Below are 25,937 nucleotides of genomic sequence, written 5' to 3'. Positions count from 1 at the left end.
CCTCCCCTCCCCTCCCACCGCAGCAACCACAGGTGTGCAACAGGACGCAGGTGCTCTGCCAGCTCTGCTGGCCACTGCCTGGTGCAGGGGCTTGGTTGTGCTGGACATCCCTGAAAAGACCCAGAAATCACATGGAAAGAGAAGCAGAATAGGACTTTTATTTTACATAGACCCACAAATGCTTGCACAAGGAGGTGTCCACTTCTAGAACTTACACATCTTTTTCAGCACAGACGGGAAAGCCAATGGCATGCTTAACTTGTTGGAGACTTTGGGTGGAGCCCTAAAGACAATGCACACTCCAGAGGGACGGGCGATCGGTGTCCCATGAGGATGCCGGGTAGCAGCTGGAGGGTCCAGGTCCAGGTGGACACCAGGGGTGGGGCCGCCGCAGAGGTCAGCCAGCTGAGCCGCAGGAAGCAGCAAAGGATGTGCCAGGCATGGTCGGAGGCACAGGCCCCCACCACAGTCAGATGACTTGAACTTGATCACCACAGACCAAAAGCTGTTCCCATTTGTTTTAAGGCTAAGCTACAACATAATAAGACCCTCCTCTTCACCAGTCCCAGGGCCACTGTTTTACTTGGATGGTTCAGAAATACTGACTTTTGCCCTGGGCGCTGGCATCAGAAAGATGAGGTCTTTGTAGAGAGTATTCGATAGCAGAACTTGGACCAGCCAACACTGTTTTTCACCATGGAATGTTTTATAGACCTGTTCAAAATCCCTGGGAAGCGGCAACAAAAAACTATAGGTGCCAAGTCAGAGGAAAGGGGAGGCAGGGCCCAAGGCATGGGGCCCATCAGACGCGCCTCGAGCTCTCGTTCACACAAACGCTCACCAAACAACTCACACATGGCTTTTCCATTCCTCTAGAAAACATCAGGACTCACATTCACCTTAACTTTCTAAAAAAGTTTAACCCCAGTGACAGGCTGGCGTTTAAAACTCACACAGTATAAAATACGAAACGTTTTGGAAGCTCCCTGTCCCAGCACTTAATAAAATGCAAATGGCCTAATAGAAAAGTTCCCCACACAACAGTTCACAAAGCGCCTACCGGAAGTGACTTTCAGGCTCAGTCATGATTGCTTTAAAGTTCTACTTCAAAGTCACTGTTGGATACAAAAGAAAGGCACAGGAAGGTGAGGTGTAAACCCCGTGAGATACACACAAAGTCAATCGCCTTAGGAACACGCCTGTCAAAGGCTGCCCACGTTGACACCTTTGGTATACAACAGCAACGGTCCCTTAGGAAGCACACAGACCCATCGTCCCTGCCACACACCTCTCCTGTAACTACTCTACCTGTCTCAACCAGCCATCCGTCAGTCACAGTTCATTGCTGTCCCTGTGCAGGCACAGAGAGCTGGGAGGTAGGTGACTGAGAAAGTCCGTCCCACACATGCACCGGCCACAGCCAGGCTCCAACCTGGGCCACCGAGGGCCACACACACACATCCCCACCCACAGTCACACACATTCCTTCAACAATCGTGAACTCAGACACAAAAGGGACCCAAAGGTATCTGTACCTCCTCACCTGTTCACCTACGGCCACTGTATTCTGCATAGAAATCAGAAAGACACAAGGGGCTCTCCAGGGGACGGCTGTTCATCACAGGGAAGCCACCCGAGATAGGCAAGCTCCCTTGGGGCGGGTGTGAGGGGTCCCCGCCTGATGCCAAGCCGGCAAGGCAGCTGGGCCACACTTAATTTGTCACCACAAGGGAAGACAAGCTCAGCTCCACCGGGAAGGGGCAGAGAGGAGTGGGCCCTTGGAGCGGCACCTTGTGAGCTGCACCTGGTGACCTTCTTGGAATGGAGTGGGTCAGACAGCGACCAGGAGGGGCAGGAGTCAGAGGAGGAGCCAGAAGGGAAGCTCAAGGCAGCTAGAGGCGTCCCCTGAAGGCCTAGGCTACGGGACAGTGGGAGCAAGGAGTCCCTAGGTCCCAGCTGCACTGCTCTAAGCTGTACCTGTCAGTAAGTGCCACGCACACAGCCCTGTCACACTAGGGACTTCCGCAGAGCCGCGGAACGCCTGCTCAGTGCCTAGGAGCCAGCAGGCAGTGCAGGGACCACCGAGGAACTGTCACGTGAGCCTTTAGGGAGTGTCAGTCACCCAAGGAGCCCTAATAGGTAGTCAACACCCACAACAATAAATACTGCGACAAAGTTCTCAACACTCCACTCGTTCAGACGTTTCTTCTGAGGCCGGGAGCCCGGCTTGCAGACTCGGCTCCCTGGAATGCAGAGCCTCCGGCGGTTGGTTCAAAGGGGCACGAACGCCTGGGTCCAAGCCACCCAAGCGCCTGGTCAAGAAACAGCAAAATAACCACGTGGCTTGCTACAGAAGGACCTCAGGCCCCAGGGGTGGAGGGGCCTGAAGCCTGACGGGGTCTGAGTGTGGTGGGGTGGGGAGGCGGGAGCGGGAGGGTGGCTCGGCCGCCTGGTCACTGGTGGAGGTGGGCCCGGTCATCTGGCCGCTTGATGTGGATCCGCCGCACACGCTCGATCCTTTCCCGCTCCCGGTCCTCGTCCTCATCTGGGTGATGAGAGCGGCCAGCAGCCCCACCGGTGGCCTCCAGGAGTGCATTGTCAGGTCCCCGGCCATCCTGGGCCTCGTACAGCAAAATATTCAGGGTCTCCTCATAAATCCGAGCTTCAGGGAACTCAACCTGTATCCCCACAAAACACAGGGCGGCAGGTTAGCATGACCCCCAGCCCTGAGCTGGCTCCCACCTGTACTTCTGAGCAGGCCACCAGCACCCCACACGCCCGGGGTGACAGTGAAGGCTGCCACTGTCAAGGCAGCCTTTGTTTTCAGTGCTACGTTCACCAGACACCAAGGGGACACAGTGGACAGGCCTCCCACCCCTCATTTCCCTCTGAGGCCAGGCTTCGTTTTACCCTGACTCCCACGCGTGTGAACATATGTGGACCTCCACACGCTCACACAAAGGTGGCCACCCTGCAGATCCCCATGTACCACCTGTCCCAGGCCTAGCTTGGAGATTCTGACACCTCAGGGATTAGGACAAAGCGATCAGGCAGGGGTCACTGATGGGCGCTGAGGTTGTCCCCAAGAGATTGATACTAACACTGTGGCCTGAACCCATGTTCACCTCGACTTAGAGCAGGCTGTGAAGCAACTGTGTTTCTGAACAAGCACCAGCTGGGACCCGGGAAAAACATAGGATCGTCTGATTGGCAAAGGGTTGTGTTGAGTGTTCCAAGAGGAGGAGGGTGCACGGCTCCTCCCAGATATGTGACTCACAACCAAGACTTGGCTTTTAAAGGGCAGAATTCTGAGGTTCTGGGGAGATGAGTGAGCCACCCCACCCTGTTTTCACTGAAGCAATTAAGCCAGGAGGGGACGCACAGCCACTCAGCAGGACTCGGAGAGGTTAGCGGGGCACAGATGGGTGGGGGTGGGGGCAGGTGGTACTGGAGGTAAACCCTAAGCAGAAGCATGTCTACCATCCCCAGCCAGCACTGATGCAGCCTGAGACCATCACTGGGACAGAGAAAACTCCAGAAGGTCACTCGTGGCCAGAGGGGTGAATACAGTCTATATTGGGGCCCGGGGACAGGGAACTTCCCTGATATTCTGCCCTCTGTTTTCTCATACCCTAGCCCCAGCCAACCTGTGGTGGCAACCATACACAGCAGGGGTCAAAACTCAGGGAGGCCTTTTTCCCTGTGGCAACAGGAGGCGAACCCAGGCCCTCACACTCGCTGGGCAAGCCATCTTCCGTGAGCCACTCCCTGACCAAGGACCTTCCCTTCGAGGAGAAATGCTGTGATCTGAGCACCTGGGGGAGAACCCCTGCCAATTTTTTCCCCAGTCTTCACACTGGGTGGCCTCAGACACAGGCTCAGCCACAGGAAGTGGGGAGCAGAGAGAGGCAGTTGAGGCCCTGGCCCTCTGGCCAGACAAGGGGAAGGGAAAACCCAGGGAAGTGACATTGCTCAGGCAGTTGGGAGGAAGAGAGCCTGAGGAAGTGTTCTCTAAGGCTGCACAGGATGCCTGGGGTCACCCCGGCCGCAGGGCCTGCCCTCCACAGCACCATCAGATGGGAAGACCGGACAAGGCAACGGGCACTGTCCTCACAGCCTGGCCACAGCACGAGCACAAAGATGGACAGATCTGAAGCTCTTGAAAACTGAGCTATGGCTGAAACCACAATCCCGGAAGGCTGGCTGGAACCTGCAGCCTGAGCCCAGCTGGGTCAACTACTGCCAACATTCTCTCTGGAAAGGACAAGACCCGGGGGTCTGGCAGCATCACGTCCAAAATGTCCAGGACACAATTAAAATGACTCAGCAACAAAGAACTAGGAAAACCTGAGCTCCTGGAAAAAGGTCACCAACAGGTGCCAGTGCCAGGGTGACACAAGGTGCTGGAATCCATTACCTGACAAAAACCTGAAAGCAGCCATTGTAAAAGTGTTCAGGAGAGTAAGAGCAATGCTCTTCCAGGAGAGGGCAGCACCAGGCCCCAGCAAGGGACGGGGTAGAAAGAGCCAAATGACAACTAGAACTGAGAACTATAGTGACTAAAGCCAACACCAGGGGACCCTCAGCTCACTGGAAGGGCTCCACGACAGGAGAGGCCAGCAGAAGTAATCCAGTCTGAAGGACAGAAAGACGGACCAACGGAGAGCGGAATTCTGTGCTCAATTATTATCTGGTCTTCAGTGAATCAGAATGAAGAACCAAACGGACAACACAGGCACCAAACACCTGCGTGGACCTCAACTTCAGCAAGCCACGCCCTTTCCCATCACGACAGGACAGCTGCGTGATGAACTGAAGAGCCAGAGAGCACGTGGAGTGCTGTGCCAAGAAGGACATTACTAAAACACCACCACTACAGGACACCTGCACAGCGACTTCACCAACAAGAAGTTGGGCTAGATGAAGGAGTGGCCTCTTCTACGAGGGCCACCCTAACCCGACTCCCTGGAAAGTCGGTCACAGGTTCCCCTGGGCTACACAGCAAAAGGAGCCAAGGCGAGGGGCCCTGGCCCCGGCCCCGACACTGAGCGGCTTCATAAACACAAGCTCAGGGCAGCTCAGAGTAGCCCGCTCGTCTACAAAGAGCTGGACCAAACCACTCATCTCCAAATCCCTCTGCCTCCAATTAAGCTCTAAGAGAGAAGAATCAGTATCTTCCACTTAATACACTCATTATCCTGTGATGCTCGCAGAGGCAAACCAGACACAGAAAAACCAGACCATGAGAACGTGGAGGTCCAGCTATGGGAGGAACTCACACTCTAAAGAGAGTCCACAAGATAAACAGGGCAGGACTGACGTGGCCTGCAGCTATGGCAGGGGAGCAGGTAGGTCTGCCATCTCTGAGGGAAAACCACCTCTGTGTGGCTCCCTTGAAGACAGTTTCTTTTAGGATACATCCTGAACCCTTATGAATCCAGCAGGTTGACAATTAATCCTGTGTAGGGAAGAGCTCAGCCACAGGGGGAGCAAGGGCAGCCATTGCAGCCGGGTGACAGGCGATAGAGATCACTGGACCTGTCTAATTCTGTGAGTGAATTAAATTTACACCAGATTATCAATGAAACAAGGCTCAGATTTCTATTGCGATTTTTTCCTGTGATTTTCTTTCATTTGCATTTTGCTTGAGGTCAGCTCCAAAATCCCACAGAACTATTGCTTTTTGAAGCTGTGGGAGCCACAGTGAGCTGAATGTGAGGCCAACAGGCTGTATGTGGGTGACAGGAGGCAAGGCAGACCTACTGACCGCATGGGTCATCAGAGTTCCCACAGATGGGTTGAGAGAGAAATGAAAGAGTAGAGTGTATTTACAAGCAAAAAGAAAAAGAAAGCAAGCCTATTCTCACAGCCCGAGGAGGGGAGGCAAGCAGAAGACCTAGAGTCAAGCTCAGTGACCAGCGGTGCAGACAGAGGTCTATAGGCACTTGCTGTGCGCTCTGCTCTACGGACTGGCTTGGCAGAAGCCAAGGGAGAGGCCAGGTCCACCTGGGAGAGGAGGATACAAAGATGGATCTAGAGTCCAGCCTAGTCGGAGCCACGTGTGGCCCAGGCGGGAACTAAGGAATGCCATGCAGGCCCTGTGCAGGCGGAGGGCAGCTCTCAGTCAGCAGGCAGGAGGACACACAGATGGTCATGACCAGAGAGCTGAGGACCAGGTCTTGACCGTGGCACTGATCTCAGGTAAGCCAGACCTGATGGGGTCATGCTGGTGGGCTGCTGCATGGAGGCGGTGGCGGGATGGCACAGACAGTGTCAGAAGGGTCACCAGCGTCAGAGAAGATGCCGACAGCCCAGTACAGAGGTATGGGGGTAAATCTGACCACACGTGTGCATGGCAAGGGACTGGGGTGTAGCATGACTGTGTCCACTTGCTTCCCGCCACTGTTTCTCCCAGACCTACATTTATATCTTTCCAAGGCCCCAAGGTAGTGTTCATTTCCACAGCCATAGACAGAAAGGCAATTTAAAAGCTTTCCTCCTTTATTTGGTCTGAGTGGAAGAAGTGCTCCCGTGTTTCAGAGCAGCCACTCAGGACTGCCCTCTCTTGGACTGTCCTCTTACCTTGGTCTGCTTCTTCTCGGTGGCATAGACGATGGAGGTGCAGCACACTTCAGCAATCTTGCGGCCCTGACCATAAAAAGACCAGCAGCAGATTTCGTCCCCAATAACATCCTTGATGAACAGGACCCTTCCGTTAAAGCGCAGAGAAAGCTTGTCAAACAGCTCAATGTTTTTTAACATATTGTCGTCCGAATTGCTGCAAAAGAGCATCCAGTAAGTGACCAGGAGCTAGTAAAAACTGCCACTATTTGCTGAGCACTTCAACACACTGGATCCTATTCGGTCACTATCTTCCTCATCTCATTTCAACTAATAACAATCCCATGGGAAAGCACTATAGTACACATTGCTCAAAGAAGGAAAAGAAAGAGCGATTAGGTAGTTATTACTGGGCATGGTGGTGCATGACTGTAATCCCAGCAGCTTGGGAGGCTGAGGCTGGAGGGTCATGAGTTCAAAGCCAGCCTCAGCATAATCGAGGCACTAAGCAACTCAGTGAGACCCCGTCTTTAAATACAATACAAAATAGGGCTGGGGATGTGGCTCAGTGGTTGAGTGCCCAGAGTTCAATCCCAGGTACCAAAAAAAAGAGCAATGAGGTAGTTGTCCAAGGCCAAAACTAATAAATGGCAGAGCTAGGCCTCAAGAAAATAGCTCTGGCCCCCAAACCCATGCTCCTGACCAGTGGCACACATGCCTGCCCTGTACAACCAAAGATAGAATGCTGCAGATGTGGGGCCCCTGGCCATAGGCACCCGTGGGGGACAGCACCACACTGACACCCAGAAGGGCCAGAATGGAACTGCCCAAGGCAGACTTTTGATCCTAAGTCACTTCCTGGGCCTTGAATAACCTCATGAAATTCCCCCTCTATCCTCAAATTCCTGATTTAGAGCCACATATTCCCGAGAGAGCCAAAAGGCATTCTAAAAACCCACACATACTGTTGGTGGGACTGTAAAGGGTGCAGCAACTATGGAAAAGAGTTTAGCAGGTCCTTGATGACTAAGCTCAGTTACCATGTGACCTGGCAAGTCCACTCCTAGGTATTTATGCAAGAGAAATGAAAACACAAAACACTTACACATGAACGTTCAAAGCAGCACTACACTCGGCAGCCAGAAAGCAGAAATGACCCAACCGCCCAGTGGACAAAATGGGGTCTATTCACAAATGCAATCACTCGGCCACAAAAAGAAATGACACACCGATTCACTTTACAGCATGGGTACACCTTGGGGACATTATGCTAAGGGAAATAAACCAGTCATAAAAGACAATATACTGCCTGATCCTATTCAGATGAAATGTCCCAAACAGGCAAATCCACAGGCAGAAGGTAGATTAATGGTTACTAAGGCTCTGGGGGGAGGGACTGAGGTAAAATGATGAGTGACTACTAAGGAGTAGAAGGTTTTTTTCCTAGGGTGATGAAGACGTCCTAAAACTAGACAGTGCTGAAGGCTGCAGGACTTGTGGAGAAGCTGGAAACCCACTCAACTGTATACACTTTAAAAGGTGAACCTTATGGCACATGTAAACTGGATCTCACAGTCGTAGCTACTGTCCACCTCTCTACCCCCTTCCAGAGACGCAGGGGTGAGCCTCATCTGCAGGGACCCAGAGGGGCTGGCCTGGCTGGTGTGTTCCCTAGTGAATGCCAGGGTCTTTGCTGGCGGCCACCTTACCTGGTGTACGAGTACTTGTTGTTACTTCTGTTGTAGAGCAGCTTCACGGAGGGCTGTGGGGTGTTGGAAAAAGGAAGAAGACAGTTATTTGGCTCGCTGGGGCAAGGAGCTGCAGACTTCCCCAAGGCCAGGACCCTGCCGTGAGGCAAAGAGGTGTCAAGCACAGGTTGCTGGCTGGAGGGGACTGTGTGGCCCAGCAGTGGGGCGACACAAGATGAGCTGCAGCTTTCCGCTCTGGAGCCACGCGAGGCCGCGCTCAGGCAGTTACACACGGTTTGATCTCAGAACTTAGGCAGAAGAATCCCTGTGGTTTTGGGCGGCTAACGAAAGCCCAGGAGAGTGCAGCCAACATACCTTATTTGACGTCGCTATGAGTTTTTGTTCTTCCTTGGATGAAGTGATGACAGGAACCTTGCAGAAAGGCTCATAAGTTTCTTTGTTCTGCCGAAACAAAACATGCCTTCAGCCTAGGAGGCCTGCCGGGCACTGGATTTTTTAAGCTGATGCCCGGCAAAGACAGGCTTGGGCGAGGGAGCTGGGGCAGGCGCAGCGGGAGGAGGGGAAGACTCTCCCCACCAGGGAACTAGGGACGGGAAAGACGAGGAGTCGTTTTCTGGACAGTCCTGGGCCAAGGCTGTTCCAGTCTGAGGTGCTGAGTGAATGCTAACAATGACACACTTTCTCCACCCAGATGACACTCAAAACCAAACAGGCAGGTGAAACATGGGTAATCAAAAGCTCCTACGATCCCACTCTAATGACTTCAGAGGACAAGAGAGGAGGAAAGGAATGACAGGCGCCAAGGCAGCAGACGAGAGACGTCAAAACCCAGAGTCTGGGAACAGATCTCAGGAGAGTGGTGACCACGGAGATGCAGAAAGTGACAGTCAAACTGGCAGACAGGAGAGAAGCCCAGAGAGTCCCTGGAGAAGAGCTCTGAATGCTGGAGGGAGTAGAGCAAGGGCAGAGGATTGCTGGCACGTCACAGAAGCACCAGGGAGACCCAAAGATCTGCGCCCTTTCCCTCACCCCTAACAGAAAAAAGGTCCCCCCCCCCTTTTTTTTCCCTTTCTCTACTGGGGATTGAACTCAGGGCCACTCAACCACTGGGCCGCATCCCCAGCCCTGTTCTGTATTTTATTTAGAGAAAGGGTCTCACTGAGTTGCTTAGGGCCTCGCTGTTGCAGAGGCTAACTTTGAACTTGTGATCCTCCTGCCTCAGCCTCCCGGGCACTAGGATAACAGATTTGTGTCACCATTCTAAGCAAGGAAGGCCTATTTTTTTTCTGGAGTGGTTTGCATAAGAGGGGACAGGACTGTTACTATTCTAAAAGTGGGTGTTATGGTTTGGATATGAGGTGTTCCCCAAAACCTCACATGTGAGACAATGCAAGAAGGTTTGAAGGAGAAAAGACTGGGCTATAGCCTTAACCCAATCAATGAATTAATTCCCGATGGGATTTACTGAGTGGTAACTGAGACAGGTGGGTGTGGCTTGAGGAGGTGGCTCCTGGGGGCATGGCTGTGGGGGATATATTCTGTAGCATCCAGAGAGTCGAGTCTCTCTGTGCTTCCTCATCATCATGTGAGCTGCTTCCCTGTGCCACACTCTCCCACCATAGTGTTTAGCCCTGAAGAATGGGGCCTGCTGTCTCTATGTTGACACCTCTGAAACCATGAGCCACCAAAAACACTTTTCCTCTTCCACAATTTTGACGGTTGGGTCCTTTAGTCACAGCAGTGAGAAAGCTGATTAACACAGTGGGGACAGATGAGCAGCTGCATGCTAGGTGTGGAGAGTCCCAGCCTCTTCCCTCAGACTCCAGGAGGCAGCCAGCAAGCGCACCCCACCACACAGCAGGGGAGTGGAGGACTTCTCCAGGGAGCATCGCCATACGCGCCCTCCAAAGGCACCCTGAGTCTGACATCTGTATCCGCGCTGAAAAAGTCAACCTATCATCCAGCCAATAACTACAAAGGCTGCCCCTCCCTTCCCAGAATCTTACTCTTCAGCTTCAGTGGAAGCCAAGAGCGTCAGAGTACTGGAGGGAGCCTCTCCAACCTGAGAGCCCAACATAAAAGGTGACAAGCAGGGGAAGAAGTCCGAAGACAAGGGAGCGGAAGGAAACTTCACCAGCATCATCAGCAAGACAGAGCAGATGCAGCAGCCTTGGGAACAAGTCAGCAGGCTGGAGAAACCGGCTTTCAAAGAACAAGAAAAGGCTCCCGGGAACAGAGCAGCAGAAATGAGAACTTCAAGAGGGCTTGAAAAGACAAGTAAAAAAAATTAAATAAATAAAAATGGCCAAGAAAGAACAGAAAGATAAAGTGAGAGCTATTGGGAGGAAAGAGAGAGGGGAGGGCAGCCCTGAGGGTTGGGCCTCAGCCTAATGGAAAGAACCCCAGAGGGCTGTGTCCACGTCAAAGAGGAACAGGCCCCGGGATGTGTCTGAACGTCCAATATGAGCAACTGGGAAACCAAGCCAGCAGATCAGCTGTGGCTGAACTGTTAACCATGTTTACACTGCACAAGGTAAACTCTGAATACTGGTTCAAGCAAAACGATTATAAACTATTCTGGGAAAAGGCTTGGTGGGGGTGGTGTGTGAGCTAAATCCCTGTTTTTTATAGTAATGCTCGTAGCTAACCCAGAAAACTGCAAAGCCCACACACAGCAGTGCAAGCAAGTGATGTGGAAATAAGAAAGAAAACAAAAAGGGCTGGGATGTGGCTCAAGTGGTAGCGTGCTCGCCTGGCATGCATGAGGCACTGGGTTCGATCCTCAGCACACACATGAAAATAAAGATGTTGTGTCCAACTATAACTAAAAAAATATTTAAAAAACAAAACAAAACAAAAAACTGCTGAAAGAGGCTGCCTTGGGGATGAGGGATGGTGTCTTCCACAGCGACCGTGCAGTCAGTCCCATCTGACCTCCTCGACGAGACATGTGCTTCACTTTAACAAATCTAACAGTGAAGTGTCAAGGATGCAAATGCTGCAACATTTGTTAGATTCATTGGATTGCCACTCTAAGACAAGGACAGTGCCTCCAGGAGCCTGGCATCAGGGTGCTGCTCCAGTAGTGGGTCACACACAGCCATGTGGCATGGGGGAAACAAACCAGAGCCTTGCCCCGCCCCCCCCCCACACACGTGGGCCTCTGACAGCCCAAAGGGACGCTTCTGACTCTCTGCCGTGGCAGACTGTGCTTGAAACAAAAGGCTACCGGCCATATCTAGAAGCATTTGTTTTGTGGCATTTGACTCCAGCTAGACTTGACTCCAATGGTCCTGCCCCAGGCCAGCCAAGGAGTGAGAGGCGTCTGTCTGTAAAGACTTTGCTGGGCTCCCAACAATGATAAATGTAGCCAGAACAAGTTCCAAGTGGATCCAGAAAATGGTCCAGTTTAACACCCTGAGGGGTCTTTCACTACTGAGGGGTTACATGTGCATGTGAGACGACTCAGCACCATGGGGACTGAGACAGGGAGTAGCTGGGTGGCCTGGGCAATGCAGGAAGGCCTCTCTGACTGCGGGGGAGAGGCCCAGGGTGAACGCCCACATGTCTCACTGAGGGAGGAACAGCCCCCACTTTGAGGAAGGGAAATGAAGAAGGCAGGTATGTCTGGTGCCCCCATGCGGGAAGGGGGTGCCTACTTGCAGGGCCGCCTGGCACTCCTCCACCAGGCCCTGGACCAGGTAGTACTTGGCTTCTGCGAGCAGCTCCTCGATCTCCCGGCGGCTCTCCGGCAAGGGGACGGCCCCGTCTCGAAGGTAGTTGAGTATTGTACCAAAGTGCTTCCCACATCGGTCAATGAGGATCCAGCCTGCGGGGGGAGGGGGTGGTTACGTGGCACTGTTCCCACGGGAGGTAGGGAGCGGAACTAGGTGTCTCCTGGATCCCTCCACCTCCTGAGAGCAGCAGCAGAGCGCTGCAGCCACAGCTGCCTCCTGCAGACAGCACTGTGGGGCCCAACTCCGGATTCCTGCGGTCCTCTGCCCCTGGATCAAATGGGACTAAATGACCATCCACTGACAAGAGGAAGGCTCCTGGGGAGGTGCCAGTCAGACTCTGCAGCAGTAGAGTCATTACTAGGAGAACACAGACTCGTCTCCAGACTGTGACGTGACCTCAGGCTCCTGAGGGTGACCCAGACACTCTCCAGACCACAGGAAATCCTATCTACAAATCCTATCTACAACTCCAGTAACTGGCCAGGGACAGCAGTGAGACATACATGGTGAACTCAGGAGATGGCCATCAAGCAGCCCGACTGACCAGGGGATGGAACCTGCTTTAACTAGAAAGGGAAGCGTGCCACTCCCACCTGCTGACCGGAACCAGGCACAGTGAAAGTTCTTGAGGGGCTGGGGCCAGGGAGACCACCCTGCTGTTTCCCAACATTCTCTTTAATTTTGTCACTAGCTGCTGCTTTTCCACTAGAGAGCCTGAGGGGGTTCAAGATCCCTCCCCTGCAGTGCCGCGCTCCTGGGTGGGACATCTGGAGGAGTAGCTAGAACTGAGCCTGGGAAGATGGTGATGGAGAAAGACCATCTCGAGAGACAATGAGGAGTATAAAAAGAAGCCAGTTGTGAAGCCTCAGCCGTGCCAACCAGCGGGATGACGTCAGGCAAGGGGCTTCACCAACTCTGCCCCACCTCACGGGGACAAAATGCCAGCACCGGGTGGCTAGGAGGCCTAAACAGAACCAGGCCTCTGATTCCCCCCTTTCCTTCCCTTCTGCTCCCAGTTTGGGGAAAGGGGATGACACGTGCACTCCTGCCCCCCCCCCAATTGAGTCCTCCTCAAATCCCTGGGCCCTGGATATTAGAGGCAGAGGGCAGCACAAGTGGAGAGCAGCAAATCTGCCTTTTTCACATGCCAAGGCACAGCCTGTCCACCTTGCTGTACCCATCCCCACAGCCAGCCCCTGCCTAGTCACTCTCACCTTAGTGTACTTTCTCGTTTTTTTTTTTTTTTTTTTTTTTGCAATAATCAGGAGTTTGGTAACAAGACTACTTCCATGTTCCTCTCCTGAAACTTATGACACTACTCCGCTCACTGGCCCTGGGCCTCCCTCCCAGGTATTCCACCTGGTCTGCCACCCGCCGTGGTGTCCCGAGTGCAGCAGGAGGGACCATGCCAGCTGGAGGGAACACCAGAAGACACAGCCTGGAGCCACCCCGGTGCTGAGAAAGGAAGAGGCCTTTGCTGGCAACGGTCACTCACCCTGCCCCGACCGTGACCTCCACATGTCCCCCCAACCCCTGCTTCTTTCCACATCTGAGGCAACAAAATATGGACTTAATATCCTCCTGATTCAGCTGCCCACAGGGCCCTGCAAGCTGCAGAAATGAGTGCAGCAGCTGGAGCGTGGCCCCGCCCCCACCCAGGGGTGTTCTCACCTCTGGCCAAGGGTGGCCAGCAGGAATGGGGGCCAGGGCTGCCTGCACCCTGCTGTTCCAAGAAAGGCTAGAAACCAGGTTCTTCTGTGAATCTCCTTTGTAAAGTAACTTACAAAGAAAAACACCAATTGAGCAAGGACCTCAGGACAAACACGATACATGTCCAGGCTGAACTGGTCCCACGGGCTACCAGCTTGTGACCTGTTACCCAGGATCAGATATTTTTTCCAAAAATCTGTCGAGGTATGGAAAGATGGTATTATCTTCCCGACTGATCTTTTGGGGGAGGTTCCCTCCCTGTGTTTCCACAGAGAGAGAGTCCCAGGGGGGTCAGTGACACTCTCAAGTGGGGGGGTAAGAATCAGAACCATCAGGACAAGTCGGGAACTGGCAGAACCTTGGGCTTAAGAGAAACGGCAGCCAGTTCAACTCGGCTGTCAGGAAGAGACCATCCACATTCCGCCTCTGACGGCTGCCAGACAAGAGCGAGGGCCCCGAAATCAATTATCCAAGTGACAGCCCAGAGTTTCCATAAATGAAGAGGCCGACCGTGACACTGGGCTCCAGCTCAAGAATGTCGTCAGGAAATGCTTGTGGTGAAGGAATCATACTATGGACAAATAAGGGCACAGGACTCAGGCGCTCTCTCCATGAGGCTTCAGTCAGCACTCTGACTTGCTTTCAAGCAGGAATCCGGCCCTTAGAAAAGCTCACAGGGCTGCGCTCACAAAATCAAAGGGACGGCGAGCAGCTCCTGCCAGTGGGGCGTCTGTCCTGGTAAGGAGGTCTCTGGGTCCAGGCCAGAGGGCAGGATGGCTGGGCCCTGGGACATCATGCAGCACTGCACGGTGGCTAGGAGCCCTTGCCTGTGCTGGAACTCAGCTCTGCCACCACCTGCCAGGTGGCATCAGCATTTCACTCAGGCTCTGTCCAGCAGTTCCTTCTCTCTTTTTTTTTTAATATATATATATTTTTTTCATTTCTAGATGGACACAATACCTTTATTTTATTTTGTTTATTTTTCTGTGGTGCCGAGGATTGAACCCGGTGCCTCAAGCACTCTACCACTGAGCCACAACCTTAGCCCAGCAGCAGTTTCTTCTAAAAAAGGGTTTCCCAAAGGGTCAGCACAAGGACAGGACGCCAGATGCACAGAGCGCAAACGGTGCGTCTGTTGGCAGACTAAAATTTGCTCTAGGTCTTTGACAATGAGACCTTCACACGTCTCATCATTGTCATTAAAGAACAGGGCAGCGGCAGCATCTGGAGGGGGCAAGTTCCAGAACCCAGGAGGGAGTGTGTGTGGCATCCAGAGTGCCAGGGCAGAAGGCTGCTCTGGGGCCAGGGGTGCTGGGGTCGGCTCCCGGCTCCCACCCCTACAGCTCACCTCGCACTCCGTTCCCTGGGAGGTCTCGTCCCTGGTTTTCCTTTCTTCCTCTGGGGACAGTTCACAGAGCTCTCCTCGCCATATGGAAACACTTCTACATTTGTGTGGCTCCCAGGCTTGCTCAGTCTTACAAGTTACCTGAGCTGCTGCTTCCAAATTCAGATTCCAGGAACCCGCCTCATTCCTGAACACTGATCTTGGGGGCAGGGCCTCCAAACTTGGCTCTGCTAACATTTGGGACTGGATAACTGATATGGGGGAGAGGGACTGACCTGGGCTTCTAGCAGCACTACCACTCCAGGCTGTGACAACCAAAAATATCCCCAGACACTGCCAATGTCCCATGGGTCGATAGAGAAGTCACCTATGTCTGCGCACCACTGAGGTGGTGTAGCTGGAGCCCTTGCCTGGCTTGCCCAAGACCCTGGGTTTGACCCCCAGCACTGGAAGAAACAAAAACGACAAAACAACAACAAAAAATTTGACTGTAAAAAGCAAGGACAATGTTGAGGTCTCAAAAGGCTATTTTAATTAAAAAAGCAATGACAGGTCAAGTCAGGCTGGGAGAGAAGCAACACACAACCACAAAGAAACAGGATCCAGAGTGTATACTTCTGCAAAATAGTATGAAAATGTATAAATGAGACATGGGCAGCTCAAAGACTAAACCCAAACCACCAACAACTATAAAAAGATACTTGATGCACTAGAAATTAGGAAATGGGAAATAAAACAAGTTATCATATCAAAATCACCAGCTCGACCAGGGTTAAATGGTTGCCAGTGCCCAGTGCTGGCGAAAACCCAGCCACTGTGAGGAGGGCAAGCTGACACGCCATCTGAGAGGGCACTGGCGATATCTCATAAAGTTGAAGATGCTGGTCCCAATTTGCCCTCTGGGAATACACTTTGGGGCAGAGCTCCCGGGAGTGGGTGAGCTCTTAACACTGCCACTCCTGAGCCACCTCACCTACCAAGGTGAAGACAGGATCCTCTGCACACGCCACGATGTGGCAAAGGCTGGGAAACGTGTGCAAGGGAGAATGTTCAGGAGCACTAACATTCTTCATGGTGGACGCTGAAAGCAATGCATACAGCCACTAACAGCATGTGGCTCTGTCGCCTTCCCCAAGTTTCTAGAATGGAAATCCACCACAGGGAAATGATCAAACTCCATGGTTCCAAGTCACAAGCATAATGTTGAATAAGCAAAAGAAAAGAAAGACACACACAGTACACCGTTTATACAATATTTTAAAGCACACCAGCAGGACGTCGTATAGGGACAAACAGCTGTAGTAAAATACCTAGAAAGAGCCACACCTGTGGTCCCCAACCCTGTACAGTAGTGTCCTCTGGAGAGCTCCTCAAGGTCTCAACGCCCCAGCAATACTTGGCTCTCTGGGCTAGGACCCAAGTATCAGTATTGAAGTCCTTGGATGACAAGGTTAAGATCCATCAGTGACCCTTAAGAGGTCACCTCTGGCGGGGAGACAGGTGAACAGACCAGTGGGGACAGGGCCCATCACAATAGGTGGCACTTTCTACCTGTTGCGTGGTTTCCTAGGGCTCTTCTTCAATCTAGCTCATGCGCTCCCTAATTCCAAGAGCACTAGGCGAGACCCATGTGGTGGGAGGAGTGCCACACCAAGGCGCAAGGACCTCAGGCGACTGCAGGACAGTGCCAACACGAAATCTAATTCTTACTAGGAAAAGCACCACAAATCCACAGGACCCGGTGAGGTTGACAAGAGCTCAGGTAAAAATCACAGCACTGCGAGGTACAGCCTGCTGTCTGCCACAGTGGCCTCTCAGAAAAGCCACCCCTAAAGGAACTAGAGCACACCACTCCTAAAGGCCAAGGTGGGCCATCCCCTCCTACTCTGCTTCTCTTCAGCGGGTTCTTCCCTCTTCTCTCTACACCCCCACCCCAGAGAGGACTAAGGCCATCAATAATGTCAATATGATACCCGTTGATCAGTTTTTTTCAATTTAGCTGGCACTGAATTTTTTTTTCAAGTACTGAGGATTAAAACCAGAGTCCAGTGCATGCTAAGTAGATACTGTACCACTGAGCTACACTGAGCTACACTGAAGCCCCCCATCCCCCTTTTTTGAAACAGGTTCTAATTTAAGTTGTTGAGGCTGGCCTCGAACTTCTCATCCTCCTGCTTCAGTCTCCTGAATAGCTGGTGTTACAGGTGTGGGCCACCATGCCCAGCCTCGAGCGTCTTCTAAAATCCCCATTCAATCCCCGTAGCCCTGCAAAGCATCATCCCTAGCATTGCAAAATGAGGAAAGAGGATAAGAGAAAAGGCCACTTGCCCCATGTCACAATTCCAATAAATGGCAAATAGTCAAAATGAGCACAAAATGCCTGACACTTGGAAATAACTTCCTCAGCTGTGATTGTTATCATGTGGCAGAGCCAGGACTCAGACCCAGGTCTAACTCCCACCCACGTTCTTCTGTTCAGGAATTACCTGTACATGGTTCACAGCTCCAACAGGCAGATGGCCAGAGAGCAAAAGGGGATGGAGGCTCCCCCACACACCCAGATGGAGCCCAGGTCCTCTCCTGAAACAGACACTCTCTCAGGCATCCTTCACAGATGTCCGGCAACATGATACGGCACTGCTCTGGACCTTCAAAGCCCCTGTTCTTTCCTAGGCAACTGAGTCCAGCAGTAGAGCTTCCTAATCGAGTGCACTTGATATTGCTGTTTGTGGCAAACTTCTCTACAGCTGACGGCTGCCCCCAGGCCAGGGTGAAGCTGTAAGATGCAGGAAGTGTATTCCGTTGTGCCCAAGAGGGCTTTCCACACAATAAGCAGGCCCCAGGTCAGGTGTGCAGAGTTTTCTCTGGGGCAACAGGATTGCTTTGCCTGATGGGGATGATGGCCGAGGACCAAATACTCCACCTGACAGCTCAGGCCCTCACAGGGCCCCTGAAGGGCTTTAGCACAAAACCAGCCCGTGACCCATAATGCTGCCACACACTCCAGTGGTCTGACTGACCAGGCCCTTGTCAAACCACAGGCAGCAGATGTCATGAGAGCGAGTCCTGGGGAGGGCAATTGCCTTTCCGGCCTCATAGCTTTTTTTTTTTTTTAGTTGTAGTGGGACACAACACCTTTATTGCACTTCTTTATTTTTATGTGGTGCTGAGGATCGAACCCGGGTCCCGCCTGTACAAGGTAAGTGCTCCACCACTGAGCCCAGCCCCAGCCCGCCCATAGCTTTTGAAAAAAGCATTTTTACTTGCGATGCCAATTCCCCCCTTGGAAAGGCAGCCTCGATTTCCAAATCACTCAAAGGGTCACAATGAGGATAATGAAATAACACCATAAAATGCCATGCCAAGAGCTTTTTCTTGATAAGAGGGACTCATTATGATGTATGTGACCGGTGTGTCAGAGATAACACTGCTTCTCCTGAGGTGCTGGGCTTTGCAAGCAGCACTGGGCGAGGCTGTTCCTTGGCAGCGTCTCTAGGAGCAGTCCTGCTGGCACTGTCATGCTCTGTGCAACTGAGGGATGGGGCAGGAGACTCCATCTCATTTGTAACATGGCCACAGACTGCCCAGGTGAGGGCTTTCTAGAAGAGCTTCCACTTGGCCTTCAAGTGGCTTAGCAGTTCTTCCTAAGCCCCGCCCAGGAGACTGGGCAGGGCCCAAGAAAAACCATAAGAATCCTGGGTTCTCAGATCCTCTGCTTCCTCCTGCTGCTTGGGGGTTATTGTCTAGATTTCCCAGGCAATGCAGGGTGTGGCCAGCCAGGGGAGCCGCCCACTCATAAAACACCAAGCGTTTTCCGGTGAGGTACAACAGTGGCCCTGGGGCTCTGATTTACCTGCTGCTTGACCAGAAACCCAAGTTCATGGGGAAGCAGAGCCAGTGCCCCACCCCTCCACACTCCGTCTGGCCTTCTCCAAGGTGCAGTGGGAAATACCTGACTGGCCAGCTATCCCCACTAAAGTCAGACAGTGAGACGTGGCATGCCAGGCTTAGGGTCTCCGTCTCACAGGCACGTCGTGTCCAAACTCTCCCACTCTCCCAAGCCACATCCCTGAAAGTGGGGAGTGGGGAAAACTGGCACAGAAGGCCAGTCTCAGAAACATACGTAAAGCTATGCTGTGGCCTGGCCTAGTCTAAAGCATTCTCAAGTCAAGGAATGAAGGATGTGGGTGTTTTGAAACTTCATATAACCTACCAACCAGGTAAGGACATACGCCTGCTAGGTGCTTAGTTTCATTCAGGTGGAACACTTTTAAAATTTTATTTTTTATTAACAGGACTTCCCATAAAAAAAGCAGCACATACACTGAACATCATGTTCCAGATCCTTCCTGTGGGCCAACAGCCCCCACACTGAGGGCTGGGCATCGATAAGGAAAAAGGCATCGGAAGGCTCAGCCGCTTGGTGAGGATCGCTGAATACCAATGGAGGGACCAGGGCTGATATCCAGGCCTGTGAGTTTTTGACAGGACAAATGCTTTTGTCCTAGGAGGATGGGGGTCCAGAGAAAGTACTTATGCCTCTTCCAGGAATGACTGTCACTCTGAAGTCACAGGACAGGAAGAGAACCATGGAGGATAGCTAGGCTAACTTCCACTTTGCAAACAATCCAGCCAAGGCCTGGCCTGGGGACAGGTTTTCTCAAAGGCACACAGCAAAGCAACAACCAGGTAGAGACTCTAAGAGTCTCAGCTCCAATGTCACTTCCTAGGGAAGTCTCACCTTGACCACTCCCCATAAACTAGATGGGTCTCCCTGTGACTCTCAGGGCTCCCTGCACACTCTGAGAACGTTAAACACAGCTGCAAGTCTACTTGTGTGTGCAACTGCCCATTTACTATTGGTCTTCTGAAGTAGACATAGGTCCCCAATCACACACACGCACGCACAACCAGAAGCAGCCGGCCCGTGGCTTACCTTCACTGTCGGTGAGCACCTCCATGCGCCCACTGAACATGGCTTTCAGCATGGTGTCCTGCTTGGTCAGGGTCTGCATGGTGGTATAGTAGAGGGCTCCCCCGACATTCAGCTTCACGTACTTGGAGCTGGGACTCGTGCCCTTGAAGGAAGTGGTGCGGGTAGCAGCCGCTGGCACCGCTGAGCTCACCACACTTTCTCCTGACATCTCTTCCTGCCAGTGGAGAAGACACAGGTCACACCATCACCCCTTTCCGCCCAGGGGCTAAACCTGGCCTCCAGGTGGGTTCTGCATGGTGCTCCCAATGTTAGCAACTCAGAGCTCACCGCAAAAATCTGAATTTCTGACTTCTCTTAAAGTCAGAGGCCAACTGGGTCAGGAGGGCAACCACTGGTGGGAACTAGGGCACTGGTTGTCCCATGGAGAGGGGCACGCACCTCCCGATCTGCACTAACCTGCACACAGAGTCTCACGCACTGGCCTTGGCTGCTGACTCCACAGGCTTGGGTCTGCCCTGACCCTGTGTTACAGGGACTGCCTAATACCCATTCAAATAAACGCCCTCACTGTATCCCAAACTGGCCCCCAACACTGCCTGGGTCTCTCTACCTGTCCTACTGCCACACACCAACAAGCAATTACAGATGAAGGAAGCTCACAAGAAGTTGAGTGGGATCCCAACTCCCAGCCTAACACTTCTGGGGTAGAGGGAGTGTTTCCGAGCACTAAAGCACAGAAACTCTTGGGAGCAGGTTTCTACGGAACGAGAGGCTTCCTGGACTAGTGCTGTCCTCAAAAGAAGAACTTGTGAGTCTTCTCGACAGCACTGCCAGCTCCTGTGCACACTCAGCCAAAGAAATGAACAGACAAATGTCTGAGCTAAGCAGGCCTGGGAAGAGAGACTGCAGCCCGGATGCAGGGACTCCAAGAAAACATTTTTTGAACGAATAGATAAGATTCTAGAGCTGGGTATGATGCCCAATCTGGGGCCCAGCACTGAGAAAGAGAAAGCGGCCCTGACCTCCAGACGCTGGCCTGGCCCTCACAGGGAGGCTTCAGTGTTCCCACGGCACATGACCAGGTTCACAGCACTTCACTGTGAGGAGACCATTCTGTGAGTATGTTGCCGCAAGACAAGAACAAAACCATTCCACACTCATGTTTGGACACAGAAAACAACATGAACGTTATCCACAACAAACGACCAAACATCCCCCATCCAGCCTAATGCAGGTAACTGCTGCTTCCTTACCAAGGGCAGACCTGGCCCAGTTCTGTTCTCCCACCTCCAGGACAGGAGTCTCTGAGACCTAATCACAGAATTAGCCACTTGCAACACAGAGCAGGGCAAAGTCCCACTTGTGCTTTCTGAGATGCCTTAGCTCTTCCTCAGTGCCACAAACACGCAAACCCAAACACAGCTGCATGTGACCTCAGGTATGCTTCTGGTGAGTTCTGACTGGAGGGCACTGAGGCCACAGAACTTTTTTGAACTAAACTGAAAAAATGATCATTTTTATGTTCTTTATGCCTTCTATTTTTTCCAGGGAGATTCCACAGTAACGTGTTTTTTACGTTTACACTTAGAACAGAAATGCTGGGTTTTTTGTTTGTTTTTTTAAATGGGATAGGGGATGAAACAATGCCGACCTATAATAGCAGAGGCCATGACTGAGCTACAGCCACAGGCAACATGCCAACCAAGGCTGCCCAACTCTTCTGGCCAACCCTCCCCAACTCCAGCCGCACAAGAGGGGCCGGGGAACTTGCGTGAGGTTCCTGCAGAGCAAAACAAAACAGCCCCCTGCAAGTAAGTGTTTTCTTAAACTGTTCCTGCTCCTTCAAGTGAAAACATACAAGAAGGGAAGTCTTCAAAGTCAGGATGAGCTCACCTGGGGTCTCTGAGGCCTGTGCCAGACATAAAGAGGCAACGAGGAAGCAATGACCTCTCCCTTCTAGCTTCCCTTTGAAATCAGTCCCCAGAGACCCTACACTAACAGTGATGGCCACCATACCCTCCAGAAAATCTCTGTCCATGTGATGACAGAAGTAGCTTATAGGAATAACGAGTTTCCCCAAATTTTGAAGACTTGGAGAGAAAGAGGCTTATGTGGCTTTGAGGAGTCTTTTTTTTGGGGGGGGTAAGGGAAATTTGCCCCAAAATGGAAATACTTTTCTAGTATCCCCAAATATGTTTATGGAAAATGGACTAACATCTTACAAGGCAGCTACTATGAAGAAAAAAGTCAAAGTATACTTCGTACACTCTTCCTGGGTGTCCAGTACCTTCATAAAGGTAATCTGTGTATAATGAAGTGTATTTTAAGCGTACAGCTGGATGACGTGTAATCAATTTGTACGTCTGTGCTGTCCTGGTCCAGTCAAAACAGAATACTCCAGGGCTCTAGAAGGACCCTCCAAGCCCCCTCAGCAATTCATTTCTATCACCTCGTGACTTTTTGAAATGTTAGTAGACAGCTGTGATTTTTTTTTTCCATTTTGTGGATTCAGATACCACTGTCCAGAGATAGTTGGTCTCTTCTCAAAGCCAGAAGGTGCATCAGTGATGAACAAGGGAAGGACATGGGCAAATCCTGGCTGGGCTGGCCTGGGGCCCCTCACCTGTGATATACTTAGAGCTAAGGCCCACCCCTTCCTTAAATGTATAATATAGATGTATGAAAGAGGTGGAAGGCAATGTGTGGTTAAAGGTTAGGAGCCAGACCTGAGTTTCAGTCCCCAGCCCAGCCACGTGGTGGTGATGGGAACACAAGCAGATGCATGAATCCAGTTCTATCTATCAAACAGGGGCACCAGTCTCGCCTCCCTGCCACAGGAAAGACACAAAGCTCTCAGCACAACCCGGCTCAGAGTCATCACACAAACAGGAAACACTTAAATTGTGATTATTTGGGAATGCTCACAAAGGCTCAAATTATCTTCTCTCCAGAGACCCTTTCTAGCTTTAACGACAGACTGAATTACTATAAGATAAAGGCAGAAGCCACCCTGATGGAGCCGGAGACTCTAGATTAATCAAGGAGAGCTCTCATCAGTCAGCCCAATACCAGGAGAGGTCTTGGAGAGAGGGCCTGAGCTTTGTTCATGTCCCTGAGCTCGAGTTTCAGTGAACTGGGGACACAAGCAGTGGACAATAAACCTCTCACAGCAACCCTCTCTACTGCCAGGTCTCCCCTTGCATCTCTACAGGGACCCTGCTGTTTTGCTCCTTTCAAAACTTTGATTTCATTATTAATGAGGTTGGGGACGTGGAACGGGAGAAAACAAAACTGGTTACAAGGCAGAGAGGTAATTAATACTTGAGATATTGGTTTGGGACTCTATTCAATCAGAAGTTTATTCCAGTTAGATGGGTAAGTCTAGGCTTCTCTCCTTCCCATCTGCCCTGAATATACTGTTGCAGATTCTAAACAGTGGCTCTCTATCTAGTCACACATTAGAATCACCAAGGGAGTTTACAAATACTGATGTCTGGGTCCAACCTATGGTAATTAAAAAAATCCCCAAATGATTCTAAGGTGCAGCCAAGAATTGCAAGCCACTATTTTAAGATGTTCTAGACCCTTAATTAGGCTATAATTAAGTCTTAGAAAAGCTCTCCAACTTCTGGCTCTATTGGCCCTGTGAATTTCTGACCCTCACTTACATACAAACCAAAGCACCCTAAATAAAGGCAAGGCCCCCTTCCCACTTCAGAGCTACAAGCAAGAAGTAACTGTATGCGTGCTTGAAAAAAAAAATCAGCTAAAGGGAAGAAAATCATTGTCTTGAACGGAGACCCAAGCAAGTACAGTATGAAAAAAAAAAAAAAGTACCAAATTCCTGTATTACTATCTCATTCGTGTGTATAGGGAAACAAACCTGGATGGCAATCCCAGTCCACTGCCTGCATGATGTTCAGATGAGCCATTTAACCCAAGTTTCTGTTTCCTAACTTGTAAAATGGAGTGTTAAAGTCATAATCTTCAAAAATCCCCGCAGGGAATGAAAGTAAAGCACTTGGCACCTAGTCCTTAGTTTCCCTCCTACCCTTCAAGCTTTAAGACAAGTTGTTTCTAACCCTGGCTAATAGAACCCATCTCCTGGGTGTACTTAATAAACACTGGTATCTGCCTGGGATAATCAGAATCTTTGAGAAGGGTAGAGGTGGAAGCTCTATATCTAGAGTGTAAAAATTTCTTCAGGTGATTCAGATCTCAAACGATATCAAAAGTTCTTCAGGAGCTACCAGAGCTCAACCATTAAGTAAAGTGTTTAATCAGCTTGATCTAAGAATCAAGGGGGTTGTGAAGAAAAAATATGAGTGTGATGATCCTTACAGCAGGGAAATTTAAGAAACTTCATTTAGATTAGGCCTGATACTTCTCTAAACCGAGGGCATTACTACAACTCAAGAAAGTCTGCTGTACCATTTCAACCAAACTAAGTTGAATCAGTCACATAACTTTGGCGTTATTTTGCATCCAAAACTTGCTTATAAGACAGTTACTGCCAATTCCAAGTGTCCCGTGGAATGTGTTCCCATTTAGCAGACAAACATGAACCATCTTTAGTTTAATGAGAGACTGTTTTCTCAACAGTCTAGTGAGGAAGATTTTACCATCAATGCCACGTTTTAGGGGAGAAAACTATTATAATCAAAACCATAAGCCCTCTGACTCCAACTCACACACCCTTTTCATTTCAGAGCTCAAATCAGGAAATCATTACTCTAAATTCCTATAGTGTTTAAGAGAACAGATCAATGGGCCTTGGCCCTGGACCATCTTGATAGGGCTCGAAAATTTGGTCATTTTTAACAAGTTCCCAGGGAGTGATGCTGTTGTTGGTCTGGGGACCAGTTTAAGAACCACTGGCTCAGATGGCCCTTATTTTGCACAAAATAGAGCACATCGAAAAGGAACACAGATTGATTCATTTTTCTTCAGGGAGTGATATTCCCTAAAGATGGCAATGTTCTAGGGAAGTGACAAACAAGGAAAAAGAGGATCTGAGCTGATCTTTGGTCACCCCCACCCAAGGACAAGGAACAGACCCTGGAGGATCCCAAGTAAACAGAAACCTTCCCACAGGTGAGACAGCAATGTGAGACACACTCGGCTCCTGAGGTGTGGCCACCTAGGGCCTCAAAGGAAATGACTGGATAGGTGCCCAAGTGCCAGTTGAGGCTCCACTGCATGGTGGAGGTACCCTGACCTCAGACCCTGGCATCCCTGCCTGGAATTCCAAGCAATGACCTGCACACCCGCCTGCCGGCTCCCTGTTGCCTGTGCCCTCAGACCAACCTGGGAGCCCCTTCTCCACTTCCTCCAAATCCAGCGACTCTGGCTACCACTTCAAAGACCCCCAAACGCTCTGCTCCAAGGACTCCCACTTCACCCTCTCCGAACCCCACCACTGACCTTCGCAATGCCCCAAGTTCTCATTTTCCACCTCAAATGTGTTTACAATGACACCTCTTTGTTCCCATAGTACTCTATTCCCGTGTTCAAACAGCACCCAGACACCAGCACCCCAGACGCCACCTTCCACTCAGTCACATACTTATCTACTCCCCAAGCACAAGCAGCCTGTCCCGGATCCGCGACAGCCAGAGACCCCCCCCGCCCCTGCCAACTCGCCACCAAGGCCCTTCCCCCACCCGGCCTCGCCCCCATCCCACCCCCCACGGCCGCTTCTCCTCTCACGGCCACAGCACCCGCTCCCCGCGATCCCTTCCCCCTCGGCCGGTGTCCGGCTCCCTTGGCCGTCCAGAGACCCTACAGGATGGGCACCGCCCTCCTTACCATGAAAAGTCGGAGGACGACGAAGTCTCCAAATCCGGACTGAGAGAGGCAGGAAACACCCAGCTTACATGAGCCGGGGGCGGAGGCGGGGCTGGGCGGGAACTTCCGCTGTCGACACCCCACTTCCGCCC

The 25,937-nt window shown here is 51.5% G+C and overlaps 1 protein-coding gene across 1 annotated transcript; it reads right to left on the bottom strand.

The window, feature by feature from the left end:
- Window positions 1-138: 138 nt before the first annotated feature.
- Kctd10 (potassium channel tetramerization domain containing 10) lies at window positions 139-25,914 on the bottom strand. Its single transcript, XM_005340109.5, has 7 exons — window positions 25,807-25,914; window positions 19,999-20,212; window positions 11,930-12,099; window positions 8,625-8,711; window positions 8,271-8,323; window positions 6,583-6,778; window positions 139-2,678 (listed from the first exon to the last, which is right to left on the bottom strand). Exons 1-7 carry the CDS (start codon window positions 25,807-25,809, stop codon window positions 2,454-2,456), a joined length of 948 nt encoding a protein of 315 aa, XP_005340166.1. The 5' UTR covers window positions 25,810-25,914; the 3' UTR covers window positions 139-2,453.
- Window positions 25,915-25,937: the final 23 nt, after the last annotated feature.

This window comes from Ictidomys tridecemlineatus, chromosome 2, assembly GCF_052094955.1.
Source record: "Ictidomys tridecemlineatus isolate mIctTri1 chromosome 2, mIctTri1.hap1, whole genome shotgun sequence".
Lineage (NCBI taxonomy): Eukaryota > Metazoa > Chordata > Mammalia > Rodentia > Sciuridae > Ictidomys > Ictidomys tridecemlineatus.
Note: the sequence above shows the minus strand (reverse complement) of the source record. Positions and strands in the feature narration are given on the sequence as shown.